General features: G+C 44.7%; 1 protein-coding gene and 1 non-coding gene across 19 annotated transcripts in view; both read right to left on the bottom strand.

The window, feature by feature from the left end:
• The window catches only part of LUC7L2 (LUC7 like 2, pre-mRNA splicing factor), a 69,109-nt gene extending 50,499 nt beyond the window's left edge, over positions 1-18,610 (bottom strand). For 2 of the 18 annotated variants that reach the window (XM_054692714.1, XM_037514300.2), the window contains exon 1: positions 8,893-9,332. Coding sequence is in view for 9 of the 18 variants with exons in the window: in XM_037514300.2 (XP_037370197.1) it covers positions 8,893-8,953 (61 nt within the window). In the remaining 9 variants the exon portion in view is untranslated. Of the gene's footprint in view, positions 1-1,166; positions 1,205-5,744; positions 5,798-5,937; positions 7,119-8,892; positions 9,333-10,085; positions 10,236-15,901; positions 16,023-18,471 lie in introns of those variants that run through there. The other 16 variants (XM_054692719.1, XM_054692722.1, XM_054692718.1 and 13 more) reach the window with 14 other exon arrangements.
• Positions 18,611-19,163: 553 nt separating this feature from the next.
• Positions 19,164-19,236, bottom strand: TRNAR-CCU (transfer RNA arginine (anticodon CCU)). Its single transcript has one exon. It is a non-coding gene; the product is annotated as a tRNA-Arg (tRNA).
• Positions 19,237-19,777: the final 541 nt, after the last annotated feature.

Genomic DNA, 19,777 nt, shown 5'->3' with positions numbered 1-19,777 from the left:
TTCAGAGATCTATTTACTACATGAGGAAAGGAAAGAGTACTCGCCAAAGATGGCAGTGGAAAAAACCATTTAGGGTATTCTCCGTTCCAAATGTAGTATCAAATTCTCTTCTAACAGTATTTATAAAATTATACTGCGCCAATAGTGGCAGCTTTCCTTTCCCCCCAAAATAAGGGTGCTACACAGGTGAGAAAACTATAATTACAAATAGGGACCACTATTGACTGACCCCACCATAATTCCCATAACAAGCACAAAATTTTAAAAATTCAATTCATATGTAGAAATGCCCAGAACAAGATCATTTTAGCTGGATATAAGCAAAGATTAATAAAGTTACAATAATTTTAAAACTCTGCTAGCCTATCTATGAAATTCCATAGAAAAAAATGTTACGGGAATGAGACTGGAAATAGCCTTGATAGTAGGAGAAAAGGTTCCTAGGGTTTTTAAAGCGCTAAAAATGGTAATAAAAATGTGAAAACAGAAATACTAATGGAGCTACATTCCCAGGGCTCCATTCCAATAATCTACCCCAATCCTTTCTTTTCTCATGATACAAGTAGAGAATCTTGGCTACTGGCAAGGGGTCAATGCCATCACATTTTTGGGGGGGACGGGTAGAATGGGGCACATGGATAAGTGTGCACATGTTTTAGAAAACCTATTGACTTATTTCTCCTCTTGGATTTTAGAAATACATTAGAAAAGCTTGAACAGCTGCCTAAAAATTAAGTTCTAAAAATGCGTTGTAATTTGATATGTGCCATAAAGAAAAGTCAGCCAATAAAAAGTTGCAGCCTGCTAGATTCTATGTTCTATACACAAAATTAGAAATAAGGAAAGCTATCTCTGGCTGTGAAGAAATAGATGAAAAGAACCAAAGAAAAAGTGGTTGGCTGATTTATCTACTTAAAAAAAAAAAAAAAAAAAAGGTTATCATTGGTTGGTGACAGCTAGTAAAGCCAAGTAGTGCCTTCCCAAATCCAAAACCAATGAAAGAAAGAAAAAGGGGAAAGAAATGAGAATACCAAAGGACAGAGGTGACAAGACAACTCAATGATAAAGGAAGTTAAAATGAAAAACAGACATTACCATGAAGGAGACTGAGCCTCACAACCACTGAAACAACACAGCAGAAATACTACATCATGTTGAATACATACCAAATTCACAAGGATTGCCTCTGGGGAAAAGACTGAGACTGTGAAGAGGAACATAGGGACTTCATTTTGTAATGCTTCTTTTGTAATTTGAGGAAAATACAAAAAAAAAAAAAATAACATTTGTTCATTTAGGTGCTTGTCCTTTGTAATTTTTAAACATGTTTTTTCAAAATTAGACAACTATCATCAGTATTACAAAATTCATCATATAAAAATAAAATTGTTCATGTATAAATTCACACACACACGCGCGCGCACACACACACACACACACACACACACACACACACACAGTCTCACCCCACTAGACTTTCAGTCCCTCCAGAATTGAGTCCTCTGTCACTACTTTATTGCAGAATCAAAAGACAACAGAAGCCAATATAGCCATACTCTAAGCATAGGAAAGGAAAAAAAAAAAAAAAAAAAGGACCAAAGCCACTCGACAACCAGGGGAATTCAAAAAAGGTTCGTTCTAGTCCTTTCCGCAGTAACTATCCTTAAAGCACACCAAGTAATAATTACACAGAACACCATGTCTGGAAAAGTATTCCCTCCAAAATTATGAGGCAAATTAAGTCATAACACAGAAATTCCTCAAAATACAAATACATGGTTTCTAGGATCTGTGATGTCCTGCTCCAGCCCCCTCGCCATAACGTAGAATGACAGCCACTTTCCCAGTTTCTAGACCAGGGGTTAGCTTTGCTAAGTGGCTTTTCCCACAATCAGGCAACTTTTTCATATTCTCTCTATGGAATGGTGCTTGCTGAAATCTCCTCAGAATTGCTGACATAACCATGGACCACAACACTAAGAGATGAGAAATGAAGCTTAAATTAGGTAATTTTACACTGAAATTCCAGAGAGATCTTTCTAGGGATGCACATCTCCCTATCTCACAGGTTTATACTTCTGGCCAGTCATTCCTGCACAGGGGGTTGGGTATATACAGTTTAAGTATATACAGGTTTTTTAAACACATGAATAGACAGAAAAGTATTTTTCCAAAGATGGGATTTGCACGAAAGATTTTAGGTGTTATATGATTTCACCAACATGACTTTTTACACACCACTCAATTACTTAGTAGTGATTATTGTTATTAAGTCAAGAAACAGGTTTCCATTTGGCCCTTAGTATGTGTTTAGTATATCTTAAGTTCTAATTCTTAGCACAGGGCAAGAGACAATAAAGCATCTCTCTTTATAACACTAAACTGTCATTCTATTTTTCTGGGAACATACACTTTCAATTTAAATTTTACTTAAATTTTTAGAAAGTGAGTTGATAAAGAAAAAATATTAAACAGAAAACAGGTTAAAAAAAAAGCCAATAAAGGTGATAGGTGAATAACATTTGGAAAACATTTATCTAGAAGGTTTCGCAAACTTTTAATGTACATCAGTCCTATACCCCTATCCCCAGAATTTGATTCAGCAGGTCTAAGGTAGGCCAAGAATTTTCATTTTTACTTTTTTTTTTTTTTTTTTGGTGGGACCCTTGCCGGTGGCCAGGGATCGAACTGGCGATGCAGAGGCTGCGGGCAGTCTCGCAACCCAGCACTCAACCGCTGCGCCACCAGGGGAGGCCCCAGAATTTTCATTTTTAATGAGTTCCCACAAGATGCAGGCTGCCAGTGTAGGGATCACACTGACCATCACTGACCTGGAACAGTGGTCAGCAAGTTTATTTTCAATCAGCTGGAGAGTAAACATTCTAAGCCTATATGCCACAGGTCCCAGCTGCAACGACTCAACTTTGCTCATGTAAGGCAAAGAAGCCACAGACAATATGTACATAAATGAGCATGGCTATATTCCAAGAAAACTTAAAAAGCAGGTGGACTATACTGCCAACTAGGATCTAAAATATATCCTCAAGAACAGAAAAGAATCTACTGTGTAACCTACTAGTAAGACAGAATACAGAAACAAGAATATTGCAGACACTACCCAATAAACATCTATTTTACTGAAGGCATAGCTTTGGAAAATTTAATTCTGAAAAAGAAAACTGAGGCCTACAAATAACTGAGGTCTCAAAAAAGATTAAAAAAACAATTTACCATGCATTCAAGAGACATGACAAGACTCAGCAAGGGCAGCTGGCTAAATTGTTTTCATGTTGAATCACACAGGTCAAACATCATTGCACATTGTTCTCAACTAAATTAGAACATATGGATCATTATCTAGTGAGCGTTTTTTTGAGGGAAAAAGTTTTAAAGATTCCTTTCTCTGGCCCACATTAAATATCACACTATCACTTTTTTCAGTTGACTGAATACATATTACTTTCTAATGGTTTTAACTTTTCAAAGTAATTATTTGACTCAAACACATGAAGCCAATCCCAGAATTTTTAGAAACTATTTTTCCTTGTATTTTCAATAATATTAGAAATTAACTGATTTATTTTGGTGCTGCATTCCAATTTCTACCTAGAGGCTACTAATACTTGAGTGTTTAAACCAAAAAAGGAACAGAATGACTTTTGCAGGTGCTAAAGTCACAAGGTTCCTGTCAGAAACTTAACCTTCTCTCCAGTCCCTCATTCCAGGAGATGCAAGGTTGCTAGTGTAGGGATCACACGGACTACTGCTGACCTGGAGCCAGTAAAATGTTCTCTAATTTTCTTCATTTTCTTAGCCTACGATTACTTAGTATACTGATAGTTTATGAGCAGAATCACTCCTGTTTCCTCAGGGACTTAATTAACAGACCCGGCTTGTAGGATTCCATCCATTTCAAGTATCTTTCTGGAATTCCGTTCTTGAGGCACATCTGCTCATTTATCTAGTCTTGCTCACATTTACTGACCTCCAGTTTTAAGCCATCTGCCTATCTTTGTAACCCTGCTCCTTGCAGAGCTTTTAATATTTGTAAGAACCACTCAGTATTGAACTGACTCAATAAAACTGACTAACCCATGACATCTACTTGCCCTTGAGTTCCTACTACCCATCTTGAAGTAACTACCATTTATCGTGAGGACATCTTACTCAAATCTAATCAAAGCATTACTTGCTACTTATAGAACTTATGCAGACAGACAAAATGACCTTTCTTTGGTTTCAATTTACTTCTTTTAACTCAAAGTAAAAGGTTACAGAAGCACAACTTCCTTGAGGAGACCTAAAACAACTGTAGAGAATCCAAGGACAGTGCAGGGTCATCTAAAACTTCCTGGGCTATTCTGTGGCAGAATTATTACGCAGAGTTTAAACAGATTCACGACGTGGATGCTAACAGAGCTTTCAGTGGTTTGGACCTGGATCTACCTGGACCGCTGATAAAGTCTAACTTATGCTTGCCAAAATGTCTCATGTTAAAGAATTCTAGAGTAAGACATACACATTCTTTCAAGAAATATGTACTTGTACATTAAAGGCTATGCCTCCTTCACTTAAAATGAACAAGTAGAACAGAATAATGGCTAACAACTGACCAAGAACTAAATATGGTTCATTATGATAATGAAGGAAAATTAAAAGAAAATGCTCCCAATGCTGATGACAAGTCAAGAACACAGGTTACAGTAAAGGTGATTTAATGAAGAAAATCTACTGAAGAAAACACTACTCCAATCCCTGACTCAATAGCTTACTTTGCAGAAAAGCAGCAATGTCATATCCTAGAGGTTCAACAAACCTATCACTAAACTTACTATAGGAACAAGTAAATAATTTTCTGAACCAACAACCATCACCATACAATATAACTATGCAGCAAAAATATTACATTATAACTAATGTACTCTATTAAGTGAGGAATTACATCACTGGCTTATTTAGAAAGATTACCATCAAAATCAGTTAAAATTTTGTCCAAGTTTTAACGAGCCCAAAACATTCCCTAACCATAATGGAAACCAACTTGCTATAAAATTCTCTTCTATATTCTATTCATCTACTGGTTGTTTTTGAAGGGAGATCACCATTCCTGGCCTGTTTAACCTTTCACATATGGTCTCTGCTCCCAAGCAATTGATACATGGAACCCTCAAGACTACCTTCTGTAATGTAAGTTCCTTAGCTGCTAAATTTAGGATGTAATCTGTACTCACACCCTCAGTTTTGTTTAGTTCTATCCCTTGCGCCTTGACAGGCCTTTCTGTGATCAGGACCACAGATTTATCATAGCCAAACTGTATTTATTGGCAAAACACTTTAAATAAGGTATATATAATTCCAATTAACCCAACTCAGCCAAAGTCACTACAGTTTGTGTGAGGACACTGGGTTACTCCAACTGTCACACTGACAACTCTCAAACTGCTACTTGAATTTCCCTGTGCTGTACCTCCACCTTTCAAATAGAATATATTCAGGGGGAAAAAAATTATCCCTCTCCATGTATTAAAGATAACAAGGAAAACAGAAAGAAATTTATAAAATTTAATGTGTCTTAAATCTCAGGTAAAATAAGATACACTAGTTTATATCTACTCAGGGTTTCTCCTGTCCAAAAAAAACCTTAAAATATACTTATTTCAACATTTTTTAAATATAACACAGGAAATTATTTGGTTTCCCATTTAACAAATTACAAATTTGAGGCAAAAAAGGTTGTGACTTACCCAAGGTTACAATTAGAGGTACAGCTGGGGCTAGACACCAGGTCTCCTGAGTCTCAGCCCAGTGCTCTTTTCCTTAGCCCATGACGCCTTATCAGAAAAATCCAAATACAGTCAGACCCCCAGTTACATGGGTATGAGTTACACTGATTCACATATACAAACTTTATATAGTGTGACCAATGTTTCAACTCACGCGGTACCCTGCTTCCATTTATGCAGTATGCCAGGCATCGGCACGATTTTCAGTGGCACACAGGCGGTTGCCACCACCAGGGCCCTAGGCAAAATTGCAAAGAAGGCAAAGTTTGTCTTTGGCCCTCCCACCGCCCTTATACATTCCTCTCCCACCTCCTGGTCATTCCCTTGCCCAGCACCCCCAGCACCATCATGCTGCCCTCTGGATGGCCAAAGACCCCTCCCAACCCACTTCCACCACTCGCCCAGGACTGTCCTTGCTGCAAGTGCCCAGTGATCCAAAACTACCTCTGCTTCTCCCTGCCACTCAATTCCTATTCCTGAGGATTTCATGCTGTTTAAGAAATCTAAGTGATTTAGCTTAAGTAATTCAAAATAAGAGCTTTTAACTAACAGACCTTAACTCTCAAAGGAATTTAAAAAGGAATTTAAAAATTTTCATTTCTGGGAGGGGGAGTGGGTAAAATCTTTTGTGGGGGGAGGGGAGGAGAAAGGACAGGGAGGTTTTCCCAATGCCCTGAACCTCCTGTGCCATTTCGGAGTCCCTCACAGGCAGGTTACTAAGGGCTGAGGGGATTACTGCCACCTGGAGTCCCACTAGCCAAGAAGTCAGTGGTTTTATAGTCTCTAGAATTTAAAAAAAAAAAAAAAAAAGAAAAGAAAAGAAAAGAAATCAGACAGAGCTGCCTTTAATACCCTCCTACCTACCTTTTCCATCTCTCTCCCACCTCCTGGATCCCCAATTCCACCTCTTAGTGCCAAAGACACCCAACAGCATTCCCTGTAAGCTGTTCCTGTGTCCAATACAAAGATTCCCATTATATGGTTTCAAATTACATGGTGTTTGTTATTCAGGAACGTATCAACGTTCCACTATCCCTGGGTAACTTCAAGTTGACTGTGTGATTAAAAAAAAAGAACCACCTAATTATTTAAAGGTCCTAAATCATAAGATGAAATATGTAAACTCAGTAACTATTTGTAAGAAGGAAAAGAATGTTCTGATTCTTATCTTGCATACATAAAAGAACTAAGTTGGGTATCTGAAAAAAGCATTCCTTTTCCTTGAAAGTAGTACAAGTTTCTTACTTTTGGCACAACACAGCAGTGAAAATCCAGCTATTTCAGCTAAATATTATCGTGGACTCGTAAACATAAGTTCATTGGTAAATCCTTAGTCTGGAGGCAAAAAAAAAAAAAATCCAGTAACAAGACACATAAAAAATATAAAGTTGTATACAAAGCAGAAGGGATTTTAGGAAATCCATGTTCTGCTGACTACACATGCAGGAATATTTATATGTATGTTTTTAAATTTAGCTTTGCAACACTACATTGGCTGCCTTGTTTGGAAATTTATCAGGTAATAGTGGTTTCTTTGATCCAACTACCCTTCCCAGTAAAATGAGGAAATTCCGTTCAAGCAGAAGGTACCAAAAGTGGTATCTATTTGGGATTAGAAGGATCGTGTAAAGTATTAAATGAGTTCTGTAACTTTTACAAAGATGGATTATTCTTTCCGCTTAGATCATGGATTAAGCCCCTTCCCAAAACCGTCTCATACTGGGAAAGGAGCAATGTGAAGACAGGCTGCAGTTATAAAATGAGCGTTCTTATCTGAAAGTGAAAAATGATACAGGGTAAAAACTGTCTCTCCTGGCATTTTCAATCAAATTTTCAAGGAATTATTACACAATGTTCATTTCCTTCCCAACCTTCCACTCTCTGCACAAGCAGGTCTGCCATCTACCCACAGAGAAAATTTCCCAATGTGGTTCTTATTAACACTGAACTGTGAATACTGAAAAAGCCGTTCTAAACATGCGCTGCTAAAAATACCTGAATCCAATACATGTTTTAATCTGACACATTTTTCTGCAAAGCACTCAAGTAAATGGTGAGACTGTCAAAAATATGTCCTTTCTCTTACCTCAAGCAATTTAACTTGTCAAGGAAAAAAAACATTTAATAATTTAAAAACTGCCTGAATAAGCATCATACAAAAAAGAGCAAGTTCCTTGCTTTGTTTCTGAGTCCTTCCCTCCACAGAGATATGGGCTGGAGCTGAATCTGAAAGAGTCCATGACTAACCACCGCCACCAAAAAAGCAACAGCATTTCATCTTTTCCTTAGAAATCCTCTTTATGACAAAAAGATGTGCAGCAAGTTGTGGTCTTCTATACAAATGCTAACCTAGATGCCTAGAAGGATCGTTAAAGCCCTCAATTCCACTTCACTGGGCACCGAATTTTCCAAATGGTTCTATTGGGGGCACATGCAAGATTTGTCAATATTTACGGAACAAAGCCTCTATTATTAAATTGTCTGACAAAATGGAGGTCTCTCGGAGGGGGGGGAGGGGGGAGAAAAAAAAAAGAGCAGGCCAGAAATCTTTTCATAAAATGGGGTCAAAGACACCCGCCTCAAGAAACCATGGTTTGGGTCAGATGGTGGCCCCAGGGGGAGGGAGGTTCTGGGGGCTCCGGGGGGGCCCGGAGCGGAGGGGGCCCGGGCCCGGGCGGGGGGTGGGCACAAAGTTCTCCCTGGAGGAGGGCGGCGGCGAGGGGGGATCCCAAAGCTCGGGGTGAAGGAAGCAGCCCTGGGGCCGGAGGCCCGAGCGATCCGCAGGCACCTCGGCGGCGACCGCGCGGGCCGCCCAACTCCGCGCGAGCGACGTGGGCGCCCCCGTCCCGGCCGAGTCAACACGGCCGGCGCCGGCGCTCCCCGCGGCCGCAGGCCCCGCCTGACCCCATTGGCAGCCGTTCCCGCCAATCCGCACGGTCGCCGCCCCCCGCCCGCCCGCCCGGCCCCGATTGGCTGGGACGGGAGCCGGGCCCGCGTGTTGCCACTCCGGGAGCCCCTTCCTCAGGCCCACACGCCAGCCCAGGTGCGCCCCCGCGCCCGGCCCCGCCGGCCCGCGCCCCTCCCCCCCCCGGCGCCGGCCGCGGCTTACCGTCCCGGGAGGTGCCCATCAGCTGGTCCAGCATCGCGCGCATCTGGGCCTGCGCCGACATGGCGGCGGCGTAGCGGGCGGGCGGGCGGGCGGACGGGCGGGGGTGGGGCGCACACCGGGCCCTTTCGGGCGGGAGGGGGCCCCGGGGGAGGGGTGGGGGAAGGTGAGACGCCGCCTCGGTGGCCGCCGCCGCTGCCGCCGCCTCGAGGCGTGCGGGAAGGGAGCCGGAGGGGCGGCCGGAGCGTCCGGGCTGCGCTTCTCCCGACGACGCGGACGTGGAAAGCAGCAGCCCCCGAGAGCGACCCCCGTTCCCTCGCTCTCCGCCCGGCTCCTGAGCCTGAGGCGACACGGGCTAAGCAAGCGCTCTCCGCCGACACTGCCACCCGCCAGAAGCCGTCAGCCCCCCCGCCAGGCGCTGACGCCGCTCGTCGCCGCCGCCGTGCGCGCGCACGCTCCTCGCGCTGAGTCGTTTCCCGCAGGGCCTCCACCAACTGGCGTCCAACTGCACTGGCCCCGCCCGCGCCGCCCGGCCGCGGCCCGCCCTAACGGCTCTCGGGCGCGTGCACGCGGGTTCTCCCGCCCCTTCCCAGATCTCGCGAGACGGGCGCCTCCTCCGCCCCCCGGGCCGGATCCGCCCGAGGCGCCAAACCGCACGCTGGCGGCGGCGGTGATGCGGCCCGTGCGGCGCGCGGGGCCGCCCCGCCGGCCCCGAGTTAGCCAAAGGGCCGCGGGGCCAGCCCGGGGGGGAGTACGTGGGGCCCGTGCCCGGGGCCTCGGCTGAGTTAGTAGCCAACGTGGGCGGTTTCCTGGCGAGGCCTCACCGATGAACTCGCTTCAGGCCCACCCGGAACCGAGTGGACTCGGCCCGCTCCTCGCCCGGCCCCCGCCTCGGGGACCCGGGCGCTGGCGTCTGGGCCCGTGTCCTCCCTTGTGCGTGGGGGTTGTGGGGTCCCCCCCCCCCGACCTGGGATAAGTCAAGTTCAGGAAACAACACCCGCGCGGACTCGCTAGGAGACAGGCCCTCTCGTCCGCGAGGGTTGATCATCATTGAGAGTCGCAGGAAGCGGCGGGTCTAAACTGGGAGCCGTGGGCCTCCAGCAGTATCTGAAAGGGGAGGTGCTCGCAGACTTTCTTTCCTGCTTCAGAGATACATTTGAGTAAGGCCCTGTCACCGCAGCAGCAGCAGCATTTACCTGAAAGCAGCCTGTGGTGGCGGAGCTGGCCCGCACCCTGCGTTCAGAACGTTGGGCCACCAGCTTACTAACTGGGACTGTCGGCAATTTATTTCTTAAACGCACATCTGAAAGAAACAAACAAACACACCTCATAGCATCGTTATGGGACCTGAGGGAGCTAACAGTGCCTAATCCTGGTGTCAGAACTTTTTTGATTAAATTCTCCTTAAATTGAGCCATAGGTGTTTCCTAGACACTCTGAAAAAATAATGGTAAGTTTTTACATTGAAATTGCGTCTGCATCACCTTGAAACTTATTAGCAAGATTACTAAATATTTAACATGAAATAGCAATCATAGTCCCAAGGTCCCTTTAAATGCATACTTGGGCTAGTAAAAATTTTAGAATCACGTCTTCAGTAAACTCCTTTAGAGGCAAGTGTTTCTCCAGTTACTCAGAGAACTCAAAGTTCAAACACCTCCACATACACTGCAGGAATACTCTTTTGAAAGTGATTTGCAATGAAAGAAAAATGTACTAATAGGTCCTGGAGGACAGTGCCTTATTTTACATACAGTATAATCTCCTGAAAAATACTATCCTTACAAGATTTTAGTTTTTGTATCAACTTTATGGTTGCTTTATTTGTACCACTTATGAACAGCATATAGCTGGGGTTTTATTTTTATGTTAATCTTATATTTACTGTCTTTAATTGAAGCATTTTGTTAATATTCATGTAATTGCTCATGTTTAGATTTAAGGCTCTTATTTTGTCTGTTTTTCTCACCCATTATTTTTCTCACCTTTTTGTCCCTGCCTTTTAATCACTCTATTACCCTCCCCCCTTCTAATTTCAGAAGTTTTATTTCTTTTTAAAGACTTATTTATGCATACAAGAGCTGGGGTACAGGCCATAGGTGTGGGGGTGAGAGGATTCACCAGAGACAGAGTGGGGAGCAGAACAGGCAGACTGACAGAAATACAGTGCTGAGGGGAGCAGTGGGCAAGACAGGAGAAGTCTGCACACCATGTGTTCTCTCCCCTGCAGGTGGGGATCAAACCCGTGCTGAAGAGGCAGCAGATAGCTTCGCAGCACTGCACTCAACCACTTGCGCCGCCAGTGAGGCCACTATTTTCCTCTTGATAGGTAACTGAAGACATTAGCTAAGGATCATCATAATACGGGTTGAAGTCCTGTTTTTCTTGACCATCAAAGTGACAAAATGTGGGATGAAAGCATCAAGGACTTTTTTCACTTCCAGGTTGAGGGTAAATTTCAGGTTCCTACTTTCAAGCGGGTATAATATTGGAGTACCTACCTTGGTAGGCATTTTGCCTTCTGCCTCCAAGCCCACCAAACCCACCAAAAGTACAGCTCAATTTCAGTACTGAAACATTGCTACTAAATTGGCAAATGACCTGAAGCAAAAAATGTGCGTTTATATGCTACATGTTCTTATCTTCTCTCGAGGTTTGACTCAGTATTATCTCTTTAATGATTTTAGCATAAAAAAATGTTTTATTCACTTTTTTCAGTTGTCTTCAACTGAAGGGTTAATCCAAAGTACAATTAGTAAAAGAATTAGAACTGGGAAAAACCTCTAAAAATGTATCTATATGTACATCCTAACAATGATATTCTTCTGGAGCAAGGAACATTCATAACGATACAGGAACTTACATAAAAGCAGGGTTAGTCTATACATACTAGAAATTAGGTAATTAAAAATCAGAGTAAGTACAAGTAACATACTTTTTTTTTAGGAAGGGGGAGAAGTAACACACATTACTACCTGTCCAGAGCACCATCATTGTGCTTTATTGTAATTTATAAACATATATAGTAAATATTTAAGTTATAATAGTAAAATTTAATACTAGTTATTCTTAGGGTATCAGCATATACCTACTATCAAATTTTACAAACATGACTCCTATTAATTTAAATGTAGATTTAAAAATTCAAGATCTGTATAAATTACATTTTAGTCAGGTGAATTACAAAATTCCTTGGATTAATCTCCCATTAGTTCAGAACAACACAAATTTATTTTCCCTACACATAGTCTTGCAATGTAAACATTCATGCATTTTGTATCCCTAACACCAAAGACAAGCAGGGGTACTAGTAACACTACGGTATAGACAGAAAAAGTTCTAGTTAAAATACAAAAAACGGCCTCCCCCGGCTGCGGGGCGAGGGTCCCACATGGCATGCAGACCTCTCCTAACATGCCCGCTGCTCCCCTCAGTAGTGTATTTCGTCAGTTTGCCTGCTCTGTTCCCTGCTCTGGCTCTGGTGAATTCTCTCACCCTCCCATGCTTCTGACTGTACCCAGTGCTTGTATAAATAAATCTTTAAAAAAAAAAAAAAAACTGCAAGCCTTCACCAGAAAATTGCAAATGCATTAAAAAAAATAAATAAAATAAAATACAAAAACATCCAAAGTTTACGGGGAGGAGAAACAGCAAGAGCCACCCCTGAACTGAGCAAGATGGTTGATGGAGGAGTTAGGTAAAGGACTATGATTTGATGGTGGAAGAGGTATGAACTTATCCCCTGAATCATACTGTTGTAAACTAATTTTACCTCAATAAAAGCAAATAAGTATATACAAATTTAAAAAATGGAGTAATTAAAGGCAAAAAGCGTATACAAATCATGTTATTTGAAAAAGGACACTTTCACTTTTTTTTTAACTTTGTTTTGTTTATTTATTTATACAAGCACTGGGTACAGTCAGAAGCACAGGAGGGTGAGAGAATTCACCAGAGCCAGAGCGGGGAGCAGAGCAGGCAGAAGGACCGAAGTACATTGCTGAGGGGAGCAGCGGGCGGCAGGAGAGGTCTGCGCGCCATGTGGGACCCTCCTCTGGTGGCCGGGGAGCAGCCGGGGATCAAACCAGCGCTGCAGAGGCTGCGGGCAGCTTCGCAACCCAGCGCTCCACCACTGCGCCACCGGGGAGGCCCCACTTTCACTTTTTTTAAGAATAAAAAAATAAGGGGCCTCCCTGGTGGTGCAGCGGTTGAGCGCTAGGTTGTGAAGCTGCCCGCAGCCTCTGACAGCGCCGGTTTGATCCCCCGCCGCCGGGAGAGGGTCCCACATGGTGCGCGCAGACCTCTCCTGCCGCCCGCTGCTCCCCTCAGCGGTGTACTTCGTCACTCTGCCTGCTCTGCTCCCCGCTCTGGCTCTGGTGAATTCTCTCAATCTCTCGCACTTCTGACTGTACCCAGTGCTTGTATAAATGAATAATTTTTTAAAAAAAAATAACAAGATAAGGATACTGATACGAGTCAGTGACAAACAGGCATTCAGAAATGCTTAAGTATACTTACCTGGCAGGGGAGATACCATGATCAAGAAATACTTGCTAAGAGAAACAGAAAATGAAATTTAACATGCTATGATTAGGGGAAAGAGCTTTCCACACATAAGGGACAGCAAAATGTTGCAAGACATGACTCCTGGAAAAATGGTAGGGCCAGATCTTGGATGTCCTTGTTAAAGCTTACCTTTGTGGCCACCTGGTGGTACAAGGGGTTAAGTCTCAGCACTATGAAGCTATTGGCAGCCAAGGCAGCACAAGTTCGATCCCCAGGCAGGGAGCTGACCCACATGACCGAGCAGACCTCTCCTGTCTCACCCACTGCTTCCCTCAGCAGTGTATTTCAGTCAATCCACCTGTTCTGCTCCCACTGTCTCTGGTGAATCCTCTCACCCCCGCTGCACCTCGGGCCTACACCCCAGCTCTTATATGCATAAAATAAATAAATTCAAAAAGTTTAACTTTGAAGGGTTAGGTAGGAGAGTGACAAGATCAGCTCTGTGCATAGTAGAAAATGGATTGATTATAGAGAGCAATTGGAGTTAAATAGCCCAGTGTGGGAAGGCAGTGGTTCAGAGAAGAGATGCGAGAGGTAAGAAAAAGGTCTGAAGTAATGCAGTAGCAATAGATTCAAGAGGGGCCTTTTAGTTGGAGGAGGCTTGAGCATATGGAAGTGCTAACAGAATTCAGGCAGAGGACTTAAAGGAGAGGATAAGAGAGTGAAGTGAAGGGATGTGATAAAGCACATCACACCTGCAACCAGAACAATAACTGAACACACTGCCAAGGTCTCCGGACCCCGAGTTGTGGGTTCCCAGTAGAGAAAGTTTATCACTAATGCAGGCTGTGTTCCAGAATCAATGTTTCTAAAATTCAGCTAATTTTTAATAAGGCCATAAATCAGAGGCAGGTTGACTAGATATAGACAGAAATGGCCTGTAATTATTTAAACCATAAGGACTTGTCTATACTGCAGAAGACTGGTGGGTAGGGCTTAGAGAAGGGTTCACAGTAAAACAGTGGCAGTGTAGTAAAAAGATGGAAACAGTAGGATTTTATGAGGTATTCATATACCGTTTCAAGTCCTATGCAAATATTATTCTCATTTATTACTGCTGCACCTCCCCCTGCAGTGACCCTCAGGGCTAATGGCTGTTGCCATGGTCCCTGAGGTCCGGTGTGGGCAAGGAACCATGCACGCAGGGGGAGAACAGCAAACTCCCTAAGATGCAGAGAAGCCGAATGCCTGCCAAGAGATAACGACCACCAGAAGCTGCCACAAAGATGATTAAAAGAAATGCTGACCACCTGGAACCTTATCTCGCTTTCTCAAGGCCCACAAACTTTATTTTGCTACAACTGTCTCTCTAAAATCTTTCCTTTTTCTGGTCATTGATTGCTAATTAGAAAACATATGTAATTTAATAATTAGGCTAATGCAAATGAAACATTACTAAACACTGTGTTATAATAGAATTGTTAGTTTAATAATCTTTCTATTATGTGCTTAACTTTAGTACCTTTGATATTAACTGCATTATAATATAAATTCACCCATGACAATTAATTATGAGTAAACATAAGTAGGTCGTAGTAGTAGTAGTTAGTACAACAAAAATATAAAGAGTTAATAGCCTGTCTACTTAGGAATGCAGCTAGGTCCAGATGTATTTTGGACATAAGTCACTGCCCTGTCAATGATAAGCTAAACCTATGAGCAAGCTGATTTCTTTGATGTTCACTGATCCTATGCCTTTAGAAAAAACATATATATACTGACCACTGACTAAAATAAAGAGCACTCAGATTTACACTTTCTTGAAGTGTGTCTGTTTGTCATTTCTTTAACTGAATCCCTGACCACCCTGCGCGGCAATTACACCTTGTTGGCATTCACTTTGCAGAAGAGGGAACAAACTCAGATCAAGTAACCTGCCCAAAATCCCACAGCTGGTAAATTATAAAGGTGGGATTAAACCCTAGGTCTACCTGACTTAAAATCCAGTGTTTATCTCATAAGGTAATTCAGCTTCAAATCACTCTTAAAAAATTTATTATATATGCAATTTTGTAACAACAAAGGAAATCATAACATTAACCCATCCTAATCCTTTGGCTTTCTTCAATTTGCCCAAATAAAACATTACATTAATACTAGAGCATAATGATATTAATAACCTATCCATGTCCATGCAATAATGTGAGGGAGCGAGAATATGTTAAACATATTAGTTGATCAAGTAGGCAATCAGCCTAGAGTATGGAGTTCAATAAATTCACTGAGAGTAAAGATGAAACCTAAGAAACGGTCAACAAAATTACAGAGAAAACCCCTAAATTTCAAAAAAATTTAATGATAAATACATATTGGTAGAAATTATTAAGTCCGTGAATGAAGGCAGCATCCAGGAAGCTCCAATTTCATGGCTCCCAGCCCTTTCCTCCAGGCTGATGGGGCAACTTGAGACCCACTAAGCCAGCAGACTCTTCCACTGAGCGCTCACCCTTGCCATGAAATTCCTGATGCAGGGCCACATGTTCACGGATGCTGCGCAGAAGGCAGAGATAGGTGGCAGCCTGGAAATGAAGCTGATGCTGGGCTCTGCACAACTTTTCCCCGGTGACCTGGAAAAGCAGCAAGATCAGATACAGGGCTTGTGCAATCAGCAGACATGATCTAGAGTAAAAGTAAACTGCACTGAGGTGATGTGGACATGTGTACTCCCTACCTACCACAGACGCATGCATGACTGATGCAGAAACTGGTCTCCAGCTGAAGAGTTATTACAAGGAGTTTTGCCTCAAATTTTAATACCGGAACATGTCCTCTCATTTCAACACTTCTCTTTTACAAATGAGGAAACTAAAGCCCAGAGAGACTCAGTGGTGAGTGAATGGGGGAACTATAACCAAGTAAGTGATCATTAACATTGCCTAAGGAATACCCTTTCACACTGCTTCACACAAATGAAGGGCTGCTTTATTTTACATTGCTATGACTTTGTTAGGTTGCACATGCCTTTCCATTTCAATGAAAATCAAAAACTTATTTTGTATGAAAAATAAAAGCTTTGTAATAAACATTAACAAAATGATTTTATATATGAAATAAGCATATATTATAGTTGCTCTCAAAATTTATCCATCTCATAAAACTGGATTATGTTGATCTTAATATATTCATTCAAAGTCCCCAATGACGCCACGCCTTATTTTTTCCTTACCATAGTTTCCAGATTGTTCTGCACTATCCTTACCTGGTTTTGTGTTCTAAGACTTTGAGAAAAGTGGCAGAGAAGGTGAAAAAGATGACGACTGGAGCCCTGTCCAAATGTGGGTCACGCCTTTGCTACCACTGCTTACATCACCTTTTTCCTGACCTTTACTTTAATATCTAGGACTGGAATCTGAAAACTAGAATGTGTGGTTTATCAGATCACGTGAAAATGGTACTTATAAAACAAATTATGTTTCAATCAAATTTTTCATTAAAAATTTATGATAGCACCAGTGTCAAAGATCAACAAAGACAACATTCATTTCTACTGTATCAGCCCAGGTTGGTAAGAATTGTATGTTGGGTAAGAGAGAACACTGATCTTCATTCAGCTAAGCCTGAGTTGGGAGAGAGGAGTGTGCAACATGTATGTACAGTAAGTGAGTTACAAGAGACCAAATGAAGTAAAAAGCTCTTTTTCTTGAGTAGAAAGGTGGAAGGTTCCTCCCTAAGAGAACCCCTCTGCTAGGGAAAGGAGACAAAAAATAGGCATAGATGGTTATTGAGTTAGCGCTGAGCTAGAAAGAAACAAAGCACACCGCATCCTCATATACATTCCACAAAAACTTTAGCATGAATTTCAGATGCATTCTCAAGCTATTTCAGAGCCATCACTAAGCCTCTCAAGAAAAATAACGTTGCCACCATAAGGTACAACTACAATCTTGTCACCTTCTTAAAAATGTTAAATTTCTGCCCAACACTACCTCACTGCACCCTTCACACCCCAAGTTTAGCCAATATCACTTCTCCCCCTTCTTCACCTGGATCATCATCTTCCCAACACCAACTGTTTGCCAACTCCAATATATCCTTCAAGTCCCAGCTTTATGATGTTCCTCCTGATGACACCCTCTTTTTATACCAGGAGTCCAGTTTCTGCTCCCTTACCACTTCCTCACTCTAAGTGCATCCCCTGTATGGTTCCTCAGCGAACTTCTTAAGAGGGCCCACGCGCATCATACTCAGTATTTAGTCCTAACCAAGGCCTTTTTAAAAACTACCTGAATTTTAGTTCTAACATTTTGCACGCAAACTTCCCTGGCTCAGATATTCAAAAGTCAGCATAACGGTTCTCCCTTTCCCGACACTGCTCCCTGAAGCCCAAGCTGACTCCAACTTACTGTCTTGGAGAAAGGCTGCAACTTTAACCCAAGCCAGACCCACGACTCCAAAGCAGCCGTCAAATGGGAGCACATTTTGGGAACCAGGCATCCAAGTTCTAGCTGTTCTACAAGTCCTTGAGCCTCAGGCGTCCCATGGGAAAAATTGAAACTATTTTCCACCTGCCGGCCTAGGGGGCGGGGGCGGGGGCGGGGGAGGTGTGTGGGTTTCCTCCCGAGGGAATGCCCCAAGAATGGCCTTCCAGGGGTCCGTATTTATCTGCTACAGAAGGAAAAAGCCGTTCGGCCTGCAGTTCAGCTCTGCAAGGCCCTATCCTCTCGGTGGGGGAGAAAACACAACGTAAGTAAATCACGTTTCTCAATATTCTTCCCCTTATTAGCTTGCGGCGTCACGAACCCCTCCCCAGGACCGCTTCCGCGGGGGGCGCGGCGCTGGGGCTCCCCGCGCTCCCCCCGGCCCCTTCCCCTCTCCCCGCGAACCAGCCCAAGCCCAGCCAATGAAATCCTGGGGGGCGGCTCCCCTTCAGGGTGCCTGTGCCCCCCCGCGGGCGCCAGCCGAGGGCTGGGCGGCGGGGCCGGGCCGGGCCGGGGTGTGTGTCGGGCTGACCCGCAGGCCCGGCGCCCCCTCCCTTCCCGGGGAGGACGCGCGGCGCCCCGGGACACGGCTCCGTACCCGGTGTGCACGGAAAGCCTTCACGAGGTACCGATAGGCCGCGGTGTCGCGGTACGGGCGGCCCGTGGCCGCGTTCATGTAGCGCAACTCCCGCAGGAGGCCCCGGAAAGTGCGCGCGGGGGACCCGAGGGCCGCCATTTTCCCGCCGCCCCGCCCGCCCGCGCGCGCCTCGTGGTACGCCCCGGCCGGCGGCCCGGCCCCGCCCATCGAGCGCGCAGCCGCCGTCGTCGCGCTTCCCTTCTTGCGGAGCCTTATTAATCGAGCGCGGAGACGCGCCCCCAGGCGCTCAGAGGAGAGCAAACGAAAGACGAGCGTCCGCGAGGGCCGGGGTCTGACCAGCCCAGCGAGGGAACAGGGCGCCCGTCCCCGGCTGGGCCCTTTAAGACGCCCCAGGCTGGCCGACTACCGAGTCGAGTAAAAACGAGCCTGGAAGGATGGGTGTCACGTTAAAGCCGAACACTCTGAGCTGTATCTGAATGATTTCTGGAAGCGATATTCAAATAACACGTGTTGCCGTCCCCCAGATCCCACGGGCTCAGAGACGCGGCGTGTGCTTATTGTCGCAGGCTGTAGCCCAACAGCTAATAAAGGTACATACACGCTTCCCATTGTGAAAGACCTGAAACTAACTCAGGGTGTTTTATATGTAATTGTGTAAGAAAGGAAAGAATATTTAAAGACAAAAGACTGATCACCCCAGATGGGACTCGAACCCACAATCCCTGGCTTAGGAGGCCAATGCCTTATCCATTAGGCCACTGGGGCTTCTGTGAACGACGCCTTTTAACAACGTATTCAGTTTTTTTCCTCTTTCGTACGTCACTGTCATTTAAGTTTCTTTCTAACCTATCCTGGGATACCACAGCGAGTACCAGTGTCACCGCCGAGGCATGCTGGGAGTTGTAGTTCAGAGACAAAAGCCCGCGTACAGCTCGGAAAGCTTCACCCTCGAAGCAGCACCCAGGCGCCGGCGGAGCGCGGGCGCGCGCACGGCGAGACGTGCGCGTGGGCCCGCGGGGTGGGCATTGCGCTTGCGCAGACGCGGGCCTGCGACGTCGCGGAGCCGGGCGCGCGGGCCACGGGGGCCGGATCTCGCAGACTCGCCCTCTGAGCCTCCGCGCCGCGGGCTCTACCGGAAGCGGCCGACCCCTTCCGGTGCTGCGGGCGTCGGGGCCTCGCTCGGGGCCAGCCCGCCGTTAGGTGGCGTCCGCCGGGGTCATTTTCTGTTTCCGGTTGAAACGCTGAGGCCATTTCCGTGGGGCCGCCGGCGGGTGCGAACGTCTGTCCCGGCCGTAGGGCGGCTGGC

Source organism: Talpa occidentalis, unplaced genomic scaffold (genome assembly GCF_014898055.3).
Source record: "Talpa occidentalis isolate TD23 unplaced genomic scaffold, MPIMG_talOcc4v2.1, whole genome shotgun sequence".
NCBI lineage: Eukaryota > Metazoa > Chordata > Mammalia > Eulipotyphla > Talpidae > Talpa > Talpa occidentalis.
Note: the sequence above shows the minus strand (reverse complement) of the source record. Positions and strands in the feature narration are given on the sequence as shown.